The sequence below is a fragment of the Pleuronectes platessa genome, chromosome 11, assembly GCF_947347685.1.
Source record: "Pleuronectes platessa chromosome 11, fPlePla1.1, whole genome shotgun sequence".
NCBI lineage: Eukaryota > Metazoa > Chordata > Actinopteri > Pleuronectiformes > Pleuronectidae > Pleuronectes > Pleuronectes platessa.
Window position 1 is genome coordinate 17,070,572 of NC_070636.1, and position 18,645 is coordinate 17,089,216.

Genomic DNA, 18,645 nt, shown 5'->3' on the forward strand with positions numbered 1-18,645 from the left:
TCACATTTGTAATCTGCCTCTTGTCAAAATACACATATTGTAAACAAGAAAAATTCCCTGACTCGCCCTCTTGTGGTGGTTTATGGTTGTTTTCAATGCTGATATATCCCGGATTTGCTTTAACAATAGTTTAAAAGCAACAGTGTGTGTAATCAGTGTGTTTGTGTTGATTACTTTTGTTGTTTAACAGTGTGTGTTATTACTGTGATGGAGTATAAATGTACTAGTCCGTCTATGGAAATTTGGAAAGAGGTGTAGCACCGAGCCGCTAGATGGCGCTGCTCGGCATCGCTCCCTTGATGAACACAGCGGCGCTGGAGGTCAGAGGTGAATGTTTGACAGAAAGCTGAAACATGGATTCCATATTTCATGAGAAAGTAAGTTGAGATGATTGACTTTAAAACGTGTAACGCGTAGCTAAGCGGTCGTGTTTACGCGGAAAAGCAGCCGCAGCTCACGGCGGCCGTTAGTTTCCCGATGATGAGAGATTTGTGCTGGTGCTTGTCAGTGTTGTGGTCCAGGCAGCTAGCATGCTAACTGCACCTGCTAGTCAGAGAATGGAAAGTTTTCTTTGCAGCGCATACAAAGCTTTGTTGTAGCCACTAGGATGTGACCTGCGTGGAGCTGATGAACGACTCGGTTTGACATAACCGTGCGCTGATTCGATTTGTGAGAAGATGTTTGTGTTGTTTACGTAAGCTGAGCTAACTTAGCTCCACTGGTGTGGACCATTCGATTTTAACTCGAGTTAACCGATACAGGCTGTTTCACATGACTCAGTTATTTCCAAGATAAAAAGCAAAGACCAATACATGACCAAACGAAAGAGTTGAAAAAAACTAATCATTTTTGAATTGATCATTTTAGGTGAAAATCTAAAATAAATCTAAAATATTCAAAGTAGTAGATGACGAACTGAAAATAAAATGGAATAAGACATAAAATATAAAAGTACAAATGAACAATAATTAAATCTGTGTGTGTGAGGAAAGGGACAAACATTTGAGTCAGCAATAAACGTATAGGGGTACTATTTATCCACACCGGAACAGTTTGTTTATATGTTTTTAATGTGCTTTTAAAAGTAAAAACTGTTGAAAGCTCCAAAGGCTAATTTAGTTCATTCTAGTTATTGTGAGGAGACCTTTACCTGATGACCTAAGGGGTCCAACTGGTGTGTATTCAATGAGCATGCCAGTAAGTTAAGAAGAAGCTATGCCTTTTATAGATTTAAAATAATAAGACGTATTTCAAAATCAATCCTTTGTTTTGCTGGGGCCAGTGTAGAGAAGATACAATAGGGGTAATGTGCTCAAATCGTTTGGTTTTATTTCAAACTCCGTCTGCCACATTCTAGATAAACTGCAGTTTGTTTAATACACTTATGCAGTTTGCATAATACACTTTATGCTTTGTCAATTCAGCATAAAGTGTATTACAGCAGTTGAGTAAATGTGAAATATAAGCATGAACTAGCGTCCCTAGTCTAGCTCAGACAGGCAGCTTCTAAGTTTAGCTATACTTCAAAGACGTGTGCATCTTGAAATTCAACTCGGGGCATAAAATCACACTCTTAACTAGTCTTGGGTCTGTGTACTGTCGTGCTATATGCGTATAATTACTCCTTTCTTTGTAGCAAGAGGGCTCTCTGTGCGCCCAGCACTGCCTCAACAACCTCCTGCAGGGTGAGTACTTCACTCCTGTGGACCTGTCCTCCATCGCTCACCAGCTCGATGAAGAGGAGAGGATGAGGATGGCCGAGGGAGGTATGGCCAGCGCGGAGTACCGGACGTTCTTACAGGTGAGGAGATACAGAAAGTGGATGTTGGTGGAGCATGTTCAGTTACCATACAGGGACTAAATTTATGTTTTTATATATGACGTGTTTTTAGCAACCATCTGGGAACATGGACGACAGTGGGTTCTTTTCAATACAAGTGAGTAAAGGACATTCACATTTTATTGTAACAGAAAAATAACAATTGTTTATTTATAAATCAGGAATGTCAATAACCCTATTTATTATCTAACCTCCTAGGTTATTAGCAATGCCCTGAGTGTGTGGGGCTTGGAGCTGATCCTCTTCAATAGCCGGGAGTACCAGAGCTTGATGATAAATCCAATGTAAGGTTTCTCTTTCAAAACTTCATTATGTTATTTGTCAGATGGCTAAATATGTAATTCCGTAACTGCTTTACAATTAAGTGTCAGATGGCTAAATATGTAATTCCGTAACTACTTTACACTTTAAGCCGCTGGTAACTGCTACTTTCCTGTTTCAGAAACGAGAATGCCTTTATTTGCAACTACAAGGAGCATTGGTTTACTGTACGCAAACTAGGACAACAGGTATGAGTCGTTAATCTACATAAACAATTTGAGTGCTTGTTTTATTTAAAGCACTGTTTTCTCATTTTTTGCAGTGGTTTAACCTGAATTCACTGTTGACTGGACCAGAGCTGATATCAGACACCTATCTAGCCCTTTTCCTTGCACAGCTACAACAAGAAGGTTTCGTAATAATTACTTATTTAGAGCTTTATTAGATGATGCAAAGCGGAAAAGAATACAAAATTTGTGTTTGTGCAGGTTATTCCATATTTGTGATTCGAGGAAACCTCCCTGAGTGTGAGGCAGAGCAGATCCTTCGGATCATGAGAGTGCAGCAGCAGCAGCGGCCCAGGCTCATTGGAGAGGATGAGGCCCAGACAAGTGCAGGGTGTGTACCGAATGTGATCGTTCAATGTAGAGGACGCGTATAATACTCAAAAAGGACTGTCTTAGTTTCATACTACTTTGGATACACTTTTGATTTACTTGTGGCAACTGATCAAACCTTGTTCTGTGAGCAGCAGGCCAGCAGCTGTGGGCCAGGCAGAGATGAACTTTGCTGTGGAGGATGAGGTTGTGGATGAAGATGACGAACTGAAGAGAGCCCTTGCACTTAGCAGACAGGACATAGATGTAGAAGATGAGGAGGCTGATCTTCGCAGGGCCATACAGCTCAGCATGCAAGGTAAACAATGATTCATTCAGAGGTTTTAAATATAATTTATGTGGCAAATAGTCTACTTCCCTATTTTCACAAATCTTATTCTAAGTTCACAGTTTGGAGTTATAACGTTTTGACTGTTGTTTCTATTTTGGTTTTGTTAGGAGCAGTGATGAGCAACACATCTCCAGAGTGTGAAGTGGGAGCTGTGAAATTAGGCAGTCAGGCAGCAGGGAGTTCTGTAGGAAGTCAAAGAGAAGGCCCAAGCGATGCTCTCACAGCCGAGGAACTGAGGAAGAGGAGACAAGCCTACTTTGATCGGTAGGTTCAGCTGCATGTATGCACAGTGGACATTGAATTGTAAACAACACCAATATTCGATATAGGCAGAAACAAGTACATTGTAAATTCAAGTACAATTTGATGTTGTGTGTGTCCTGTGTAACTAGTTGTATTCATGATTTTGCATCCACCCCATTTAAGTGCATTGAAAATGTATGCAACAGATTTGACACAAATTCTCTGTGTTGACTGTTTAGGCAGCAGCAACAAGCTCAGCCGAACAATCCTCAACAACCAGACATAAACTCAGTAGGTGGCTCAGGTGAGTGCATCAGATTTATTTATCTACAGATTACTACAAATTATTTATTTAATGTCCCTCCAGTAAGCTATGTAAGATACTATCTTGTGCTGTCCTTCCTCTTCTAGGATCTGTCAACACTGGCTCTGAGGAGGACCAACAACAAAAGCTCGGCCAGTGATGGTGTGGAAGATTTGCCTGTGTTGTTTACCAGCTGCCTGGATTGGCATCCCCATACAGGGGGTAGCTTTGCTCCTTCCTCTAACCTTTTGCACGTGCGAACGTAAGGACAGTTAGGAGGCTGACGCGTTAGTTCGCAACAGAGGCTTCAGAGAAGAGAACAATGACAAAGAACAATGACAAAGTAAAGGCAGTAGTTAGTCTAATCTAACTCAGTAGGGCACTGGGGCTGGGAAAAGGGTGACCACAGAACTCATGATGCAGTTAATCCAAGTTTGCAATTGCCTTTGTACCATGGCGCCTTCTATTTCTATTGTGTACTGTTTTTTTATTCTTATTTATTCTCTGGAAGAGAAGGAAAAGAATCTTCAGCATACAGTACAAAGGTTGCGTTTACTTGCTTGGTGTGAATACATGCAGAGACAGATGCTCTGTGAAAGCCACAGGAGACCAGTGTAAAGCCCACACGTGAAAGCATGATTAGAGAATGGCAGAGCCCATTTACCTTTGTATTGGACTTGGGTTTTTGGTCATAAGATGTGATTTCTAGTACTCACCCCAGAACATGTGTGGTTTTCAAATCCTTTTATTTTTTGCAATGTACTGAAAGTCTGTAACAACCTTTAGCCAGCGGCACTAATACGTGTGGGTCATTTATTCCTGACATCATCAATCATTTTACTTGAACACTGACGAGTGAATTCCCAAGGTATTTAGACAACAATATATTTGTGACGTTGTGGCTTTGTTTTTACCTTTTAAGATTATAACCAGGTGTCATGAAATGAAATATTTCAAAGCTTATAAACAGGGTGTTTTGTCAAGTTTGGCTTGATAGTTGAAAATGATTCTATAGAGCTATTTGTCAAATCTAGGATACCTTTAACTGATGGATATTTTACATATCTTGTCTAGAATAAGTTGACATATAATAGGGATCAAAATCATCTATATCACACTGCAGCTGAAAGATAAATACATAATTAATTTTAACACCATATTATAATCACATAAAAATCCCAAATAGTCTGTTTTTGACTTTACATGTTGTTTCCCTTCGTCAGTATTTTGTCACGAACTGTAAAGGGAATTTATTTTAAGAAAAGATCGTTAAAATTCCCTTAGACATCACAGTTTACAGTTACAGCCCCTGAAATACTTGTTGCACTTGTTTGAAATGTCCTGTATTGCCATAATACAGAGTAGTGCTGTTCACATGAGCTGTACAAAGATGCATTCATTTGCACTGAGGTTGTCAAGGGTTCACGCTATTGGCTGATTGATGAGTAGAATTAACAGTAAAATATCAAGGAAGAGGGTGGACTGTTATTTAACCTCATGATTTATATAATGTAAAATCCAAAGAACCAACCAAAACATCAAAAATGTGTCCATATACATACACTTAGAAGATTTCATTTATTTCAGTCTTCTAAATCAATTCTGAACATTACTTGTTTAAAATTGCTCATGTTTTCCTGAATAACAGAATCAGGATACAACGCACGATTCAAAAGAATAAACCATATTTTGGCATTAATACAATTACATTTGTTTACAGTTAGAAAGTCTTCTGGAACCATTCAGCATGGATAGAGCTTAATGCCTCCACTAAAGAGCTGGATGTCATGTAAAGTTTGACTTTTGGTACTGGACGACTGATTCCATGATATTTGTTTTGTTTGTTTGTTATTCTTTTTGATCTGTTAGGCTTTTTTTATATTTAAAATACACTTGTGAAACAGTATAAAATGTTTTTAGTTAGGTTTTTATCGTTACATTATTTTTCACTCACTGCATTCTATCAATAGTACTAATTCATGATTTTTGTCGTAGGTCACATGTTACCACAGCACACTCTTTTGTTAAATGCATTAGTTGTTGTTCCAGGATTAAAGTGATATTCACTCCTCAAGCTTGCCACGTCTTCTAAGGAGATCATGTGTTCACCACTGTCAATTTCTTTGTGGTTGGTTTGTTTGTTTGTGAGCAAGATTAAAAAAAAAACTATTGGCCCTGACTGTTTGATAAACAGCTCTGACTAAATCTGGATCAACACAACAGGCCACGGGTCGTGGTTAATGGATAACACTCAGAGCACACTTGCACTTTGTTTCCCCAAATAACAGATGGAGCTTTCAGACGCAGTATTTCACAGCTGAATGGTACGTATGCCGGATAGTGCATTTTGGAGAAATGTATTTCAGTGACGACTATCTGTTTCATTTTAGAATTTATTCCAAAAGTATTTGTTGTCATTTGTATGGGTCCAAGTTAGCAACAGCGTTTCACATGTGCTTTTTTAACCGTTTTTTGACATCTACATGTCTGCGTGTTTCAGGTTGTTCCTTCAAACCTTCCTAGACTTGGCATTATGGCTTTAGACAAAATGAAGATGGGGTTGATTTGTATTCTATCCTACATGTGCTTCCTCATTCCTCTCCACCAAGCACAACTTCCAAGCGCCACCATCTCAGATCTTTCTTTCAAAAACATGGACTTTGCCATGAAGCTTTACAGAAAAATATCCAGTTACAACGACAAGAACATATTTTTCTCCCCCCTGAGCATCTCGACCAGTTTCAGCGCTCTCTTGATGGCTTCTGACGGCGTCACCCGCGAGGAGTTGCTCAAGGGTCTCAACCTGGAGCAGCTCGAGACTGCTAACCAGCCAGAACTCATCCCGAGACTTTTCCAGCTCCTTCACGAGAACATCACACAGAACGGATCGCTGAAACTGGAAGAAGGCCTGGCCCTCTTCGTTCACCAGCATTTTGAGGTGGCAAAGAATTTTGAAAACCAGATCAAGACGTTTTTTGATGCTGACATTAAAACTGTAGACTTCACAGACACAGAGGCAAGTGTCAAGTTCATCAATGAATACGTCGAGAAAAAGACTGAGGGCAAAGTGACAGAGATTATATCAAGCCTGGACGCACAGACCCAGCTCATGTTAATCAACACAATTTTCTTCCGGGGTAAGATCAATCACTTTCACTACTCTGTATTGATTATAGATTTTCTTTACTATTAAGAAGTGTAATGTCTTTCACAGGAGCCTGGGAGTTGCCGTTCGACCCCAATGACACTCAAAGTTATTCCTTCTTCATCGATAGCTATAACATTGTGCAAGTGCCCACGATGTTCCGATTGGATAAGTTCTATATGACAGTCGACGTCCCACTCGGAGCCAAATTGCTGAAGCTGCCATACAAGAAAGGTGTCTCCATGCTCATCCTGCTACCCAACAAAGGCGTCGACTACACTGTAATCGATGATCAAATCACTGCTCGCAAGTTCCTCGAGTGGGTCAGAAGACTGCAAAAAACGTAAGATCGTTAGTGTATCTTTTATTAGCTTTAATGCTATTTTATCATTCACATTCTGTCCTGAAAATAAAGTTGTTGAGCCAACAGACAAAACTAATTTAAGTTATATGAACACATTTGCTAACTCAAATTTAAAAATGTTTTATTCCCTTGTGTGTTACTGATTTAATACTTTTTTTAAGTTGTTGTTGCTATTGTTTTAAGTTTGACATGAGAAACCGTGACGATAGCTTACTCAGTTAAATTAAATCAATATGTTTTTCATGAAATAAATGAATAAAGTTAATTCAGCTTTATTTATTCCATACATTTTTTTAAGTTGGTGACAAATCTTCTTTTTCCAGAGTGTTTAGCTATTATCGTGAATAACTTGGTGACAACTTCTCTAAAAGGTGCTATGACAAGAATCTAGAAACAAGAGTGCCAATTAATTGAATATACATCATACAAGCATCTACTCAACATGTGTACTGCGTTGTGTACTCAGCAAACTGGAGGTCAGCATGCCCAAATTCAAGATGGAGCAGTCGTATTCCCTGCACCACATCCTACCAGACATGGGCATGCCCAGTATGTTCAGTAATTCAGCCAATTTGACGAGGCTGAGTAAGGATGATCCCATCAAAGTGTCAGAGGTTGGTTTTCAATGTCACCGCGCTGCAACAACATATTGACTAAGTCCAGATGGCAGAAGATGACTTTTGCCTCTCCTGTTAATCCGCAGGTGCTGCACAAGGCTGTGATTGACCTGGATGAAACTGGGACCACGGCAGCAGCTGCCACAGCAACCGGCATTACCGGGCATTCCTTACCCCAGACATTCAATATCAACCGGCCATTTTTCTTCTTCATATATCATGAAGACACAAACACTCTGCTGTTCATGGGTCGGATGATTGACCCCACCAAAAACTAGTATTTCTTTATGCGGGCTTCCTGAAAGCTTGATGGTTTGAAATACTTGTTTTGGTCTGTTTTGTAAAAGACAAACATATATATGATCAATTTTAATAAAGAATTTACATTGACGTGTCTTTCTATGAGATTAAATCAGCACACAAACAATCAAAATTTGTGTATTGCCCATACTAAATTAAGGGTACACGGTACATATATGAGACCTCCACAGTTTTTTACTAATAAATTACTTTTGTCATTTTTATAGAGGTTTTACGTTGCAACCAGTTATTTGTTACCACTTGAGCTAATGGGCTGTTGCATCGTATAAAAACAAGTTAATTATTTCATCTCACTGCTCCCATGTTTCCTTTTGTTCTTCTACTCCCACATGTTTACAGACATCTTTAAATTGTATCGTTATATCATATGATTACATATTTTTGTGGGCAAAGAGAACTTCTTCGCAGGAGGTGCGCATTTTCACCACTTTCAAATTTTCTGCAAATTTTAGTAAGAATTTGAGCATGTTAAAGCCCTCAAAAGCCCATTTATTTGCCTGAAAAAAAAAATCTGATGTAAGCCTTGGTACAAGTACCTCTAAGTAATAATTTGGAATATGGCCAAAATGGACACTAAATGCAAAATAGCAGGCTTCCTGATGCGTTTAAATTAAATTAATTTAATTTAATAATTTATTTATTTTATCGTGATCAATGTCGCATTATTATTGCTTGTTTATATTTTAAACTCATCTCTATGGCAGCGAATGACAAACACTTCATAAACAAGTCTGAGGTAGAACATTAAAACCTATTTAGTTTTACACCTCCTCAATGTATGATAGCAATATATTAAAACACTTTCTATAATATACAATATTGATGTAAATTATATTTTACATATACATATATTTTTGTTATGGCCTAGGCACACGGTTGATGGTGAGAAGCAACTTGTGCTGCTCTGTCCCTGTTGGTTCGACTAATAAAGTTTTTTCAAACCACGTGACCATCACTCTCATGGCTGCGCCCTCGTGTCGTGCCTGGTTGTAAACAGTTGTGATCGCATTCGGATGTTCTGAGGAGGCGCAGAGAGTCAAGGTACGTTTCAACTGGTAGTGTTGGTAGTTGTCGTTTAGTTCGTAACCTCTGATTTAAGTTGTTCGTTTCTTTAAGAGGGACATTTAGTAGATAAACCTCCTGGCACGTAGTCGCTCGGTAACTGCCAGCGGGAAGTGACTGGTAGGAGACACACGTGCGCCGCCTATTTCCACTTTTAACTTGGTTGTTTTATCTTTATTTGTAGAAAATGAAAATGAAGTCGGATAAGATGAGGCCGAAAAGCAGGGGTGTGTCGTCCGGGCTGTTGAAGAAAAAGAAGCGGAGCATCCATGTGAAAGGCAGCTGGTCAGCTGTGCAGCTCGACCCCAGCATCTTCTCCGAGGAGGGCCTGGAGGGACTGGTGTGTTTCGAGGAGCTGGCTAGTTACAGTCTGGTGGACTCCGACAAGGCTGCGGCCACAGAAGCGAGAGAGCTGAGGAAGAAGGAGGAGAAGAAGATGAAGAGGAAGGCGAAGGCTAAAGCGAAGAAAAGAAAGGCCAGCGAGGCAGGGGAGCAGGGAGCAGGAGAAGGGGCTCCCGGTGTGGAGGGCGTAGAGGGAGAGGAACCAACTGAACCACCCAAAAAGAAAGTCACAAATAAGAATAAGAAACAAGCTGCAAAAGAATCAGTCCCTGAAGAGGTCATTTCGACAGAGGAGACACAGAAGGATGGAGCTGCAACCGCAGAGGGAGGACCAGAAGAAGATACAGCTAAAGAAGACCCTCACCAAAATGTCCAAGCAAAGAAGAGCAAGCAAAAGAAGCATAAGATACAGAAACAGCCGATAGAAGAGGATGTAGAGAAACAGACCAATCTGGAGGCCCCTCCAGAACTTAAGGCCCCGGAAATAGAAAAACCCTCGCAAAAAAAAGTGCCCAACCTGACTAAAAAGAAAAACAGAAACTGGACAAATATCGCAAATTCTGGCTCTGAGGACCAAAAGGCTGATGTGGGAGCGTGGAAGGATTTGTTTGTGCCTTCCCCCGTGCTGAAGGCGCTGAGCAGCCTTGGGTTTGGGTCGCCCACGCCGATTCAAGCCCTGGCCCTGCCCTCGGCCATCAGGGATCGTATGGATGTACTGGGGGCAGCGGAGACGGGTAAGATCATGTGCACGACCAAGCTTTTTGTTCCAAAATAATTCATTCCACACGTGAAGTTAATGTGAGCACTGTCATTGCAGGAAGTGGCAAGACGCTGGCTTTTGGTATTCCCATGATCCACGCCATCCTGGAGTGGAGAAAGGGCTCAGACGAACCTGCTGAGAGCACTAGTGAACCAGCCCCACATGTGGAGAGTTTGTATTTACCAAGCCTAAAGTCCGAAAATGATGCTGAGTCCGAAACCGAGGAGGACAACGTGGAGGCTGCGGAAGAAGAGGACGAAGTTGTCTCAGATCAGGACCAAGGTGACTCAGATGACGGCGAGGAGGATGACGGCGGGGAGGATGACGGTGAGGAGGATGACGGTGAGGATGATGAGGATGAGGATCAGACACTTGGATGTGTGAAAGTGATCGAAGATGCCGAGTTTGACTTGGACGAAGAAGCTGAAGAAAAACCTGCAGGGGCTCGGAATCAGCCTCTGCTTGGACTGGTGCTCACTCCCACCAGGGAGCTGGCTGTTCAGGTCAAACACCACATTGATGCTGTCGCTAAATTTACTGGTGAGTTACTTTACCTAGCAATGTATCAGGGTCTTCATCCCCTTAAACAGTTCTGTGAATCTAAACTCAAGATGTTACTGGATTGCAGATATCAAGACGGCGATAATTGTGGGTGGAATGGCACAGCAGAAACAGAGGAGGATGTTAAAACGCCGGCCGGAGATTGTTATTGCGACTCCAGGACGTCTGTGGGACTTGATCAAAGAGAAACATCCACATCTGCTGAACCTCAGACAGCTCAAGTAAGTCCCAGTCACACCTTTGTTTCTTTTTCATTTATTAGCTGTGGACAGATGACTGGTGTTAGTAACACAGTGGCAAAGTGTCCAGGAAGGGTTGAATCAGAGGCAACTTGGTTTTATAGAGATGATGGCTTGTTCAAGACGTTCTTCATATTTGTATGGCACCAAATCACAACATGTAGAGATGTCTGATGCCGATGTCAGCATCAGAAATGCCTCAGATACCGCAAAACATGCCCGGGTTGGGGATCAGCAGATCTCTGTACAGATCCGATACCGGAGTTTAAAGTATATTTGTTTAACCCACATAAAACAGTGAATTTCTTTAACCGGAAATCACTTAGCAGTTTTTTTAGCAGCGAAGAAGAAGAGATTTCCGGTGGTGAAGCATTTGGGACAGATGGCTAACATGTGCAATTTGGAAATATTTCACCGTTGAAAGTCCCATAAGTAAAACAGGGATGTGAACTGAAGTTCCATGTCATTCATTATCTGTATGTTTGAAGGTTTAACCTGAGCCAGGCCATACAACAATGATGGTGATCATCACTTCCACACAGGGATAGTAACATACAGCTACAGATAAAATAAGTTATTTTTTTTAATGCACTGGTATCAGATAAGTACTCGGTATCATCTGCTACACAAAGTCCAGGTACCGGTATCAGGAAGGAAAAATGGTATTGAATTATATCCAATTTTATTTCAGGGGACTTTATATAATAAGGTTGCGATCTTCAAGTATAATGAAACCTGACAGTTGCTACTATGAGCAAAAATGTTGCATCTGTGGAGCGATGAAACTTCCATTTAATAATAAGAACTGGACTCAGGGTAGAGATGATTGTTTTTGACAAAGCAGGTGAACTTTATTTTAAAAATAATTTATAAATACAGGTTACTTTGCAGGATGTAACTAAAGGATAACATGTACACTTTGTTATATGTTGGTCCACAAGTTGGCTTAAAAGGAGCTGATCCAAGATACTCATGCAAATGACACTTTTCTAACATTCGCAGTGGTGGCACAAAATAGACCTGGTGTAGACTAGACTTCATGCACATTGCTATTTGCAGGACGGCTTCTGAAGCAATCATCTTCAAACTACAGACCAACAGCAGCAGGGAAATATTTTCTGAAAGTTAAACAGAAACCACAGGCGGTGACTCAGTTTTCATTGAATTAAACTGTGTTCCAGAATTTAGCCTGGCCCAAGTTGGAACGTGGCAGCTCTGTATTTATTTGTTAAAAGCTAAAATGCTGACCAGTCAGATTTAATCGTCTGTGCATCTGGTAGTGACTTTTGCTGCATTCAAGAATACTTGTGAATAGATTAGACATAGGCAGTTTTATTCTGATCTCAGAAAAAAATAATTGAAAGATGAGAGGAATGGCAAAAGTGCGGGTATTGATGTAACACATGTGGGGTTGTGTTATTCTGCAGGTGCCTGGTCATAGACGAAGCCGATCGTATGGTGGAACGAGGCCACTTTGCAGAGCTGGAGAATCTGCTGGAGATGCTGAACACCGTGCACTTCAACCCCACGAGGCAAACCTTTGTGTTCTCTGCCACACTGACCATGGCTCACAGCCTGCCCACCCGCCTCCTGCAGAAGAAGAAGAGGAAGAATATGGACCAGAGGGGCAAGCTGGAATTGCTCATGGAGAAAGTGGGGATCAAGTCCAAACCCAAAATCATCGACCTCACCAGGAAGGAGGCGACGGTGGAGACGCTGACCGAGACGCGGATCCACTGCCAGAAAGAGGAGAAGGACTTCTACCTGTACTACTTCTTGCTGCAGTTCCCTGGGCGCACCATGGTGTTCGCCAACAGCATAGACTGTATCAAGAGACTGAACTCCCTGCTGGTGATCTTAGAGTTTGATCCACTGCCTCTTCACGCCAACATGCACCAGAAACAACGCCTGAAAAACCTGGAGAGGTTTGCTGAGAGGGAGAAGTAAGTGTCGCACACACCTGCACTAGCCGTCTGAACTTGTTTGCTTCGGGTATGACTTGATCCAGTAATTGTGTCCATGGTGAAATATTGTAACTTGTTTACTGCAGAAAGACGCTTAAGAGTTTAAACTGCACCTGAGTGATGATATGCATCATAATGCTTATTTATCGCCACCTTGGAAATGATGTTGTAAATGTTGTCCGTCTTACTGTCGGCAAGATAACTCAAAACCTACAAAACTGCTTTCGATGGAATTTTGTGGAGGTGGGGGGGCATAAGCCAAGCAAAACACATAACATTTTTGAGCGGATCTGGTTAAACAGGCTGATCCAGGAATCTCTCCGTCCGTCCCCGCAATGCTCAATCAACAGATTTTGAAACACAGAACAGGCAGCTTCACACAGGGATTTTATTCACTCCTACAGATGGAGGAGGGAGGAACTACTAGAGCACACATTGACAGTCAATCATGTCTGAACATATGCTGTTTACAAAAAATACACATACCTTGTTAAAGTCGTATCGACGCTAGTCACTTTCACTTAAACTCAATCTAGTTAAATTGTTTAATAATAATGTTTTATATAAATTGTACCTCCAATGTTTGTACAATGCAGTAGCAGGGAGGGGTAGGAAATAAAAAAAAATCTCCAAATAAGCGAGAAAACCAAAACCAACAAGAAATGAACACTGAGCTCCATAAATCTCCTGCTTTACTGAGCTGATGTGACTTGATTCACAGTTGTGTTCTGCTGACCACTGATGTAGCTGCAAGAGGACTGGATATTCCCAATGTTCAACATGTGATCCACTACCAGGTATGTTTTTCATTTCAAATGTCCAGATTTTCAGGTTCCTTGAATTTGACTCAGTCCTGTGAACATTATCTCATTTTGTACAAATATTCACTTGGACTCAAGGATGACCTCAATAGATTTTTTTTAAATAACATGTTTTTGCCCTCTTGAATGTGATATCTCGAGAGGGCTTGAGGTAATTTCTTCAACTTTTGATCACTTGGACTACAATTTTCAGATCAAGTGATAACATTTCTGTGGTCAAAAGTCACAGTGACATTAAATGAATCTGGAAAATAAATATGTAGAAAAATGTACATGGAAACTGCACTGGTTGCTGGAGGCAAACAGCTGCAGTAGGTGATTCTAGTTCTGCTTTTAAGAATACTACTAATACCATAATTTGAATGCTCTCCTCTGTACATCAGGTTCCCAGGACATCTGAGACTTATGTCCATCGGAGTGGCAGAACAGCAAGAGCGACTAAAGAGGGTCTCAGTTTGCTGGTAATCGGCCCAGACGACGTGTTGAACTTCAGAAAGATTTATAATACTCTAGGGAAGGACGAGGACCTTCCAATGTTCCCCATAGAGAGCAAATGCATGGAAGCAATCAAAGTGAGCTCCACTGGTATTAGGTCCTGTATATATGTCACGTTAAAGCAAGTTTTTCTGATTGTTAACTGTTGAGTGTGTCCCACCGCAGGAACGAGTAAACTTGGCCAGGAGCATAGAGAAGATTGAGTTCCACAAAGGCAGAGAGAAGCAACACAACTCCTGGTTCACAAAAGCAGCAGAGGCCCTGGAGGTGGACCTGGATGATGATCTTTTACTCGGTAAGACCAGCATAACCATATCTGTGACAACCATTGGAAAAGTGTTCAAATACAAACAGCTGAAGGTGCCATGTTTGTTCACAGGCGGATCAAAGGACGAGGATGGTGACAGAGAGCAGCAGAAGATGGTCAAGAGCATGAAAAAGCATTTGAAGCTTTTGAGATCCCAGCCTGTGTTCAAGAACCTGGTAAAGACCAGGTACCCGACTCAGATGGGAAAACTCGCCCTGCCCCACCTGCCTCGTGCCGGGTTGGAAAGCGCCCTGACCAAGGTGTCAATACAGCAGAAGGAAGACGACTTAAAAAAATCTGCTCCACCACAGCAAGGGAAAAAGAAGCAGAGGAAAGAGCAGAGGAAAGAGCAGAGGAAGGAAAAGAGGAAGGAAAAGAGGCAGCAGCAGAGGCAGCAGCAACAGCTGGAGCAGCAACAGCAGGAGCAGCAACAGCCAGAGCAGCAGTGATATGTAATAAGAAATTTGTATTTAAAAAAAAAAAATGCCATCTTCGAAACAGTTACAATGCTTAATAGATAAATTAAATTTTTAACATGCACAATGTGCAATAATTGTATTTCCAGATGTTGTTGATTCTCTGTACGCTGCAAGATTTTATAAAAATTCATTTTCACAAGTGTCTTAAAGCGCTGCTGGGATGTATTCAACCAAAGTTCGAGTTCCTGAGCTGTGCAGGGTTGACGTATCGCTGGTCAGTGGTGAGGTCGCGGGTAGAGAATGTTGTAGTGCGATGTTTGGTAGAGGAGGTGCAGGGAGGGCTCCGCACCCTCTGGAATCATGTGGTGAGCCAACTGCTGCTCGTCACCGTCCACAGAGACGATATGTGTGCAAATGTCCAGAGCCTCAGAGAGAGCCAGAATGTCCACGTGATCGCACTCCATCCCCATCACCTCCACTTCCTGCATGAAGGGAACAAAGAAATCAGCAGGCCTGCTCCAACGGCAACCCGTTTCTTCACTAGATCGCAGCAACACTTTACTAACCTGACGACAGTATGCGTGTAGATTGGGCGCCTCCACAAAGTTGGAGAAGAACTGTGTGTTGCTCTGCAGGTGTGCCGAGGTGAGCAGCCTGAGATACTGCACCACGTGGTCAGAGGTGATCTGCTCATTGAAGAGCCTCAGCAACGCGTAGTCCTGCTCGTCAGCCTGGCACTGCTCCACCACATCTACCACCTTCAAGGGAACAGAACCAATCAGGTAATGAGTTTGACCAAAAGAGGATGTTCCCAATACCACAAAAGGAGGATGGAATAACTGTTTTAATTACCTGCACCTTTTTAAGATCCATGTCGAGAGGTATACTGTCAATACTATTCACAGTAAGGTGCAATTCATGTTAGGGTTTTTTCAGGTGATTAAAATCTGAAGCTTTCAAAATATGATTCCAATCTGTTTGGTGTCACTACTTGGCAGAGCGGCTTAAACAAGTCCCTCCATTCTTTCCAATTTGTTGTCCTGAACTAGTTAACAGACACAGATTTTCCACTGCTTGGCCAGTTTTCATTAAATGGTGCTATGTTTGATTTATGTATACATGGTTCATTCAAAAGATGTTGAAGTATAATATTAGTTTGACCATCTAAATATAGTGTCTGGAAACATTGTTCTTTGTAGCTGACAAAAACACTTGCCTAAACAATAACATGTTTTTACTTCACCTCAATGAACACACAACTATAAATGTGGTATGCTAGTCAAATAATAGTTATTGACTTTACTGCCTTTAGGGCCCAAACTGGAATCATGAAGGTCTAAGGGCCACAAAGCGAAAAGCATCCGTCCCCAATGTTTTTTTTTTTCCTCACTGTGTCCATTAACCTGACATACAATCATTTCTAATTTAAATACTGTACATTTGTTGTTTTGGACTGAGCATAATGATCACTTCTTTTAATAAAGACAGTCCAGTGTCTTATTAGAAATTGCAGCTCAACTACCAGATAACTACATTGTTTGATAGTAAGGAGTTATTTACTGTGTCCAGGTGTTGTTTGAAGCGGCTCTCGTCAAATCCTGCAGAGGACAACACTTCACCGCTTTGAATTATTTTGTCCTTGAATCTGAAATTAAAACCCATTATCACTCACACGTATAATGTAGCATTTCATCAACACCGGGTTGTTTATTGCAGATGTCAGTACTGATCATTACTGACCTCTGCAAAGCTCGGGTGTTATGCAGGACTGACTCCATGTGAGAGAAGCAGAAGGCCCGGTAGAAGCAGTTTCCATCACCACGTACTTTCCTCACAGAGGAGAACTGGCTGCTCAGATCCTGACAAAGCACAGCGAGTGGGGGTTAATACAGAGTGATGTGTACATTTGGCCACTGCAGTGCAACAGCCCACCTACTTTGTACTTGGCCCCGGGTATTTGCTGTGGGAACATGGAGGAGATGTCCTCTCTGTGCGAGACGAGACTTCCAACCTCCATCTGCCGTCAAACAGACGCTGAGCTGACAGCCTGAAACCAGCAGGGAGACACGAGCACCAGCCTCAGACCGTGGAGAAGAGGAACAGGCAGGCACCTTCGCATTTCCACAACATGGAGACGGCGGCAGAAAATCGGGTTTGTCAAGTCTCCGCACGTCAGAGAATGTGTCAACACGTTGTTACAGTTTTATTTCCATTTTCTCAAAGACCGGATGTTTGCATGTACCACGTGCTGGTGTTAAAGCGACAGTACCGTATTTATTCAACGCCCTTCACACTCCTATGATGATGAAACATCTCGTTAATAACCTGAAACCTGACCTAATCATTGGTTTTATAATGCAGAAGGATGTAAGCACGAGGAACATTGTGTGTTTTATGTACAAACAAATGTAACCATGGACAAATTATAGAATTAGAGTTGTAAAACGAGGCTTACCTTCTTTTGGCAGTAGGTGGTGCTGTCACATACATACATACCATCACAACATACAGCCTAAAATATCTGCTTTTCAGGTCAGAGACATTCTCTTGTCTCTTGTCTTCAGATCATATCAATCTTTCACCTTTGCAACAGCCTAAGACATCATAGGGATATATAACCACTGACCCTGGGACATTAGCCAACTGAAGGACCTCTTGGCTTAATGAATCCTTTGAAGTCTCAAACAAGTTGTATTCTTTCAGCCCTTTTCACTTTGAAACACAACATGGGTCCAATGTGACCCGGCTCAGTTTTTATTTTCTATATCTTCGCAGTAAATGAATTTCATCATTCAGTATTTCAGGTATTCCCCAATTAATCCTTATTAAAAATGTTAAAAAACACTATCACTATCACTACCCTTCTAATGCACAACATGGGTAAAAAAAAGAACCGTAATCATTTGTTTGTGTTCTGTCAGGCATGGGTGTTTTTTTGCTATATCTTTGAAATAAATGTATTTTATCATTTAATATTCTAAGTATTCATAAGATATCTTGTTTTTGATGACCACAAATCATTATTTTCCTTTATCCTTTCTTACTTTATAAACAACCGTACATTTTTGGGAAATGTGTTGCTTATCGGACAATGCCCACTGGAGGTAAAAAATACTTCCTGTTTCATGGCAAATCAGTAGATGGCACTTCCTGTTTGAATAAGCATATTGATCCAAGTGTTTTTTTGCTTATAATGAAATTACACATAACAGTACCGATTTTTGTACATGCCGGTCAATAGTGGTGCTAAGGCAGCTCTTGTTCTAGGCTATCACCTCCCTCTCCTCTATGTTTCTCTCATCGCGTCCCATCTCTGTCGATAAAAGCGAGAGGGAGATGAAGAGTAAAGTAACGTAAAGTAATAAGTAACGTAATGTAACCTTAACTAGATTGAGACATGCAGGTAATGGAACTACATCCATTTAAAAAATGCCTCCCCACATCTCTTGTTTGGCTGCATTGACAGGGATAACAGAATATTACAGTGCCTTTTCACAGCTCCATTTTCTTTCACTCAATTATGATTTTTTTTGGACCATGTTCTTCTATCCCCAGCTCTCCATAATGTCTGGGCCTTTTAGTTAATGGTAGTGACAGTCAGAGCCCAGTATATCTGCCCTTGTCCATTTCGC

General features: G+C 41.3%; 4 protein-coding genes across 5 annotated transcripts; 3 read left to right on the forward strand and 1 right to left on the reverse strand.

The window, feature by feature from the left end:
- The first annotated feature begins 270 nt into the window (after positions 1–270).
- On the forward strand, positions 271–5,675 carry atxn3 (ataxin 3). Its single transcript, XM_053434423.1, has 11 exons — positions 271–377; positions 1,637–1,801; positions 1,893–1,937; positions 2,039–2,124; positions 2,283–2,349; positions 2,424–2,511; positions 2,590–2,719; positions 2,853–3,016; positions 3,157–3,313; positions 3,532–3,596; positions 3,704–5,675. The coding sequence occupies exons 1-11, from the start codon at positions 354–356 to the stop codon at positions 3,754–3,756; spliced, it is 1,044 nt and encodes a 347-aa protein (XP_053290398.1). The 5' UTR covers positions 271–353; the 3' UTR covers positions 3,757–5,675.
- A 99-nt stretch (positions 5,676–5,774) lies between these two features.
- serpina10b (serpin peptidase inhibitor, clade A (alpha-1 antiproteinase, antitrypsin), member 10b) lies at positions 5,775–8,112 on the forward strand. Its single transcript, XM_053434422.1, has 5 exons — positions 5,775–5,920; positions 6,097–6,733; positions 6,811–7,084; positions 7,572–7,719; positions 7,809–8,112. Exons 1-5 carry the CDS (start codon positions 5,918–5,920, stop codon positions 7,998–8,000), a joined length of 1,254 nt encoding a protein of 417 aa, XP_053290397.1. The 5' UTR covers positions 5,775–5,917; the 3' UTR covers positions 8,001–8,112.
- An 877-nt stretch (positions 8,113–8,989) lies between these two features.
- ddx24 (DEAD (Asp-Glu-Ala-Asp) box helicase 24) lies at positions 8,990–15,980 on the forward strand. 2 transcript variants are annotated; one of them, XM_053434402.1, is made up of 9 exons: positions 8,990–9,084; positions 9,290–10,181; positions 10,265–10,747; positions 10,836–10,989; positions 12,435–12,950; positions 13,693–13,768; positions 14,176–14,364; positions 14,453–14,582; positions 14,667–15,980. In XM_053434402.1, the coding sequence occupies exons 2-9, from the start codon at positions 9,293–9,295 to the stop codon at positions 15,041–15,043; spliced, it is 2,814 nt and encodes a 937-aa protein (XP_053290377.1). In that variant the 5' UTR covers positions 8,990–9,084; positions 9,290–9,292; the 3' UTR covers positions 15,044–15,980. The 2 variants fall into 2 exon arrangements, with proteins under 2 accessions (XP_053290377.1, XP_053290376.1); XM_053434401.1 differs by having other exon boundaries at positions 14,453–15,980.
- LOC128450752 (ubiquitin thioesterase OTUB2) lies at positions 13,342–17,260 on the reverse strand. The gene is made up of 5 exons (XM_053434403.1): positions 16,950–17,260; positions 16,754–16,872; positions 16,574–16,658; positions 15,580–15,771; positions 13,342–15,495 (listed from the first exon to the last, which is right to left on the reverse strand). Exons 1-5 carry the CDS (start codon positions 17,028–17,030, stop codon positions 15,289–15,291), a joined length of 684 nt encoding a protein of 227 aa, XP_053290378.1. The 5' UTR covers positions 17,031–17,260; the 3' UTR covers positions 13,342–15,288.
- Positions 17,261–18,645: the final 1,385 nt, after the last annotated feature.

Bases quoted from the DNA above. Each gene is read 5' to 3' on its own strand.
- atxn3 (XM_053434423.1), top strand. From the start codon at position 354: ATGGATTCCATATTTCATGAGAAA. The intron at 2,720-2,852 runs GTGTGTACCGAA...TTCTGTGAGCAG, and splicing joins GAGGCCCAGACAAGTGCAGG to CAGGCCAGCAGCTGTGGGCC. The intron at 3,017-3,156 runs GTAAACAATGAT...TGGTTTTGTTAG, and splicing joins CATACAGCTCAGCATGCAAG to GAGCAGTGATGAGCAACACA.
- serpina10b (XM_053434422.1), top strand. The intron at 6,734-6,810 runs GTAAGATCAATC...TGTCTTTCACAG, and splicing joins CAACACAATTTTCTTCCGGG to GAGCCTGGGAGTTGCCGTTC. The intron at 7,720-7,808 runs GTTGGTTTTCAA...GTTAATCCGCAG, and splicing joins ATCCCATCAAAGTGTCAGAG to GTGCTGCACAAGGCTGTGAT.
- ddx24 (XM_053434401.1), top strand. From the start codon at position 9,293: ATGAAAATGAAGTCGGATAAGATGAGGCCGAAAAGCAGGGGTGTGTCG. The intron at 12,951-13,692 runs GTAAGTGTCGCA...CTTGATTCACAG, and splicing joins AGGTTTGCTGAGAGGGAGAA to TTGTGTTCTGCTGACCACTG. The intron at 13,769-14,175 runs GTATGTTTTTCA...TCTGTACATCAG, and splicing joins AACATGTGATCCACTACCAG to GTTCCCAGGACATCTGAGAC.
- LOC128450752 (XM_053434403.1), bottom strand. From the start codon at position 17,030: ATGGAGGTTGGAAGTCTCGTCTCGCACAGAGAGGACATCTCCTCCATG. The intron at 15,772-16,573 runs GTAAATAACTCC...GTTCCCTTGAAG, and splicing joins TCAAACAACACCTGGACACA to GTGGTAGATGTGGTGGAGCA. The intron at 15,496-15,579 runs GTTAGTAAAGTG...CCCTTCATGCAG, and splicing joins TACACGCATACTGTCGTCAG to GAAGTGGAGGTGATGGGGAT.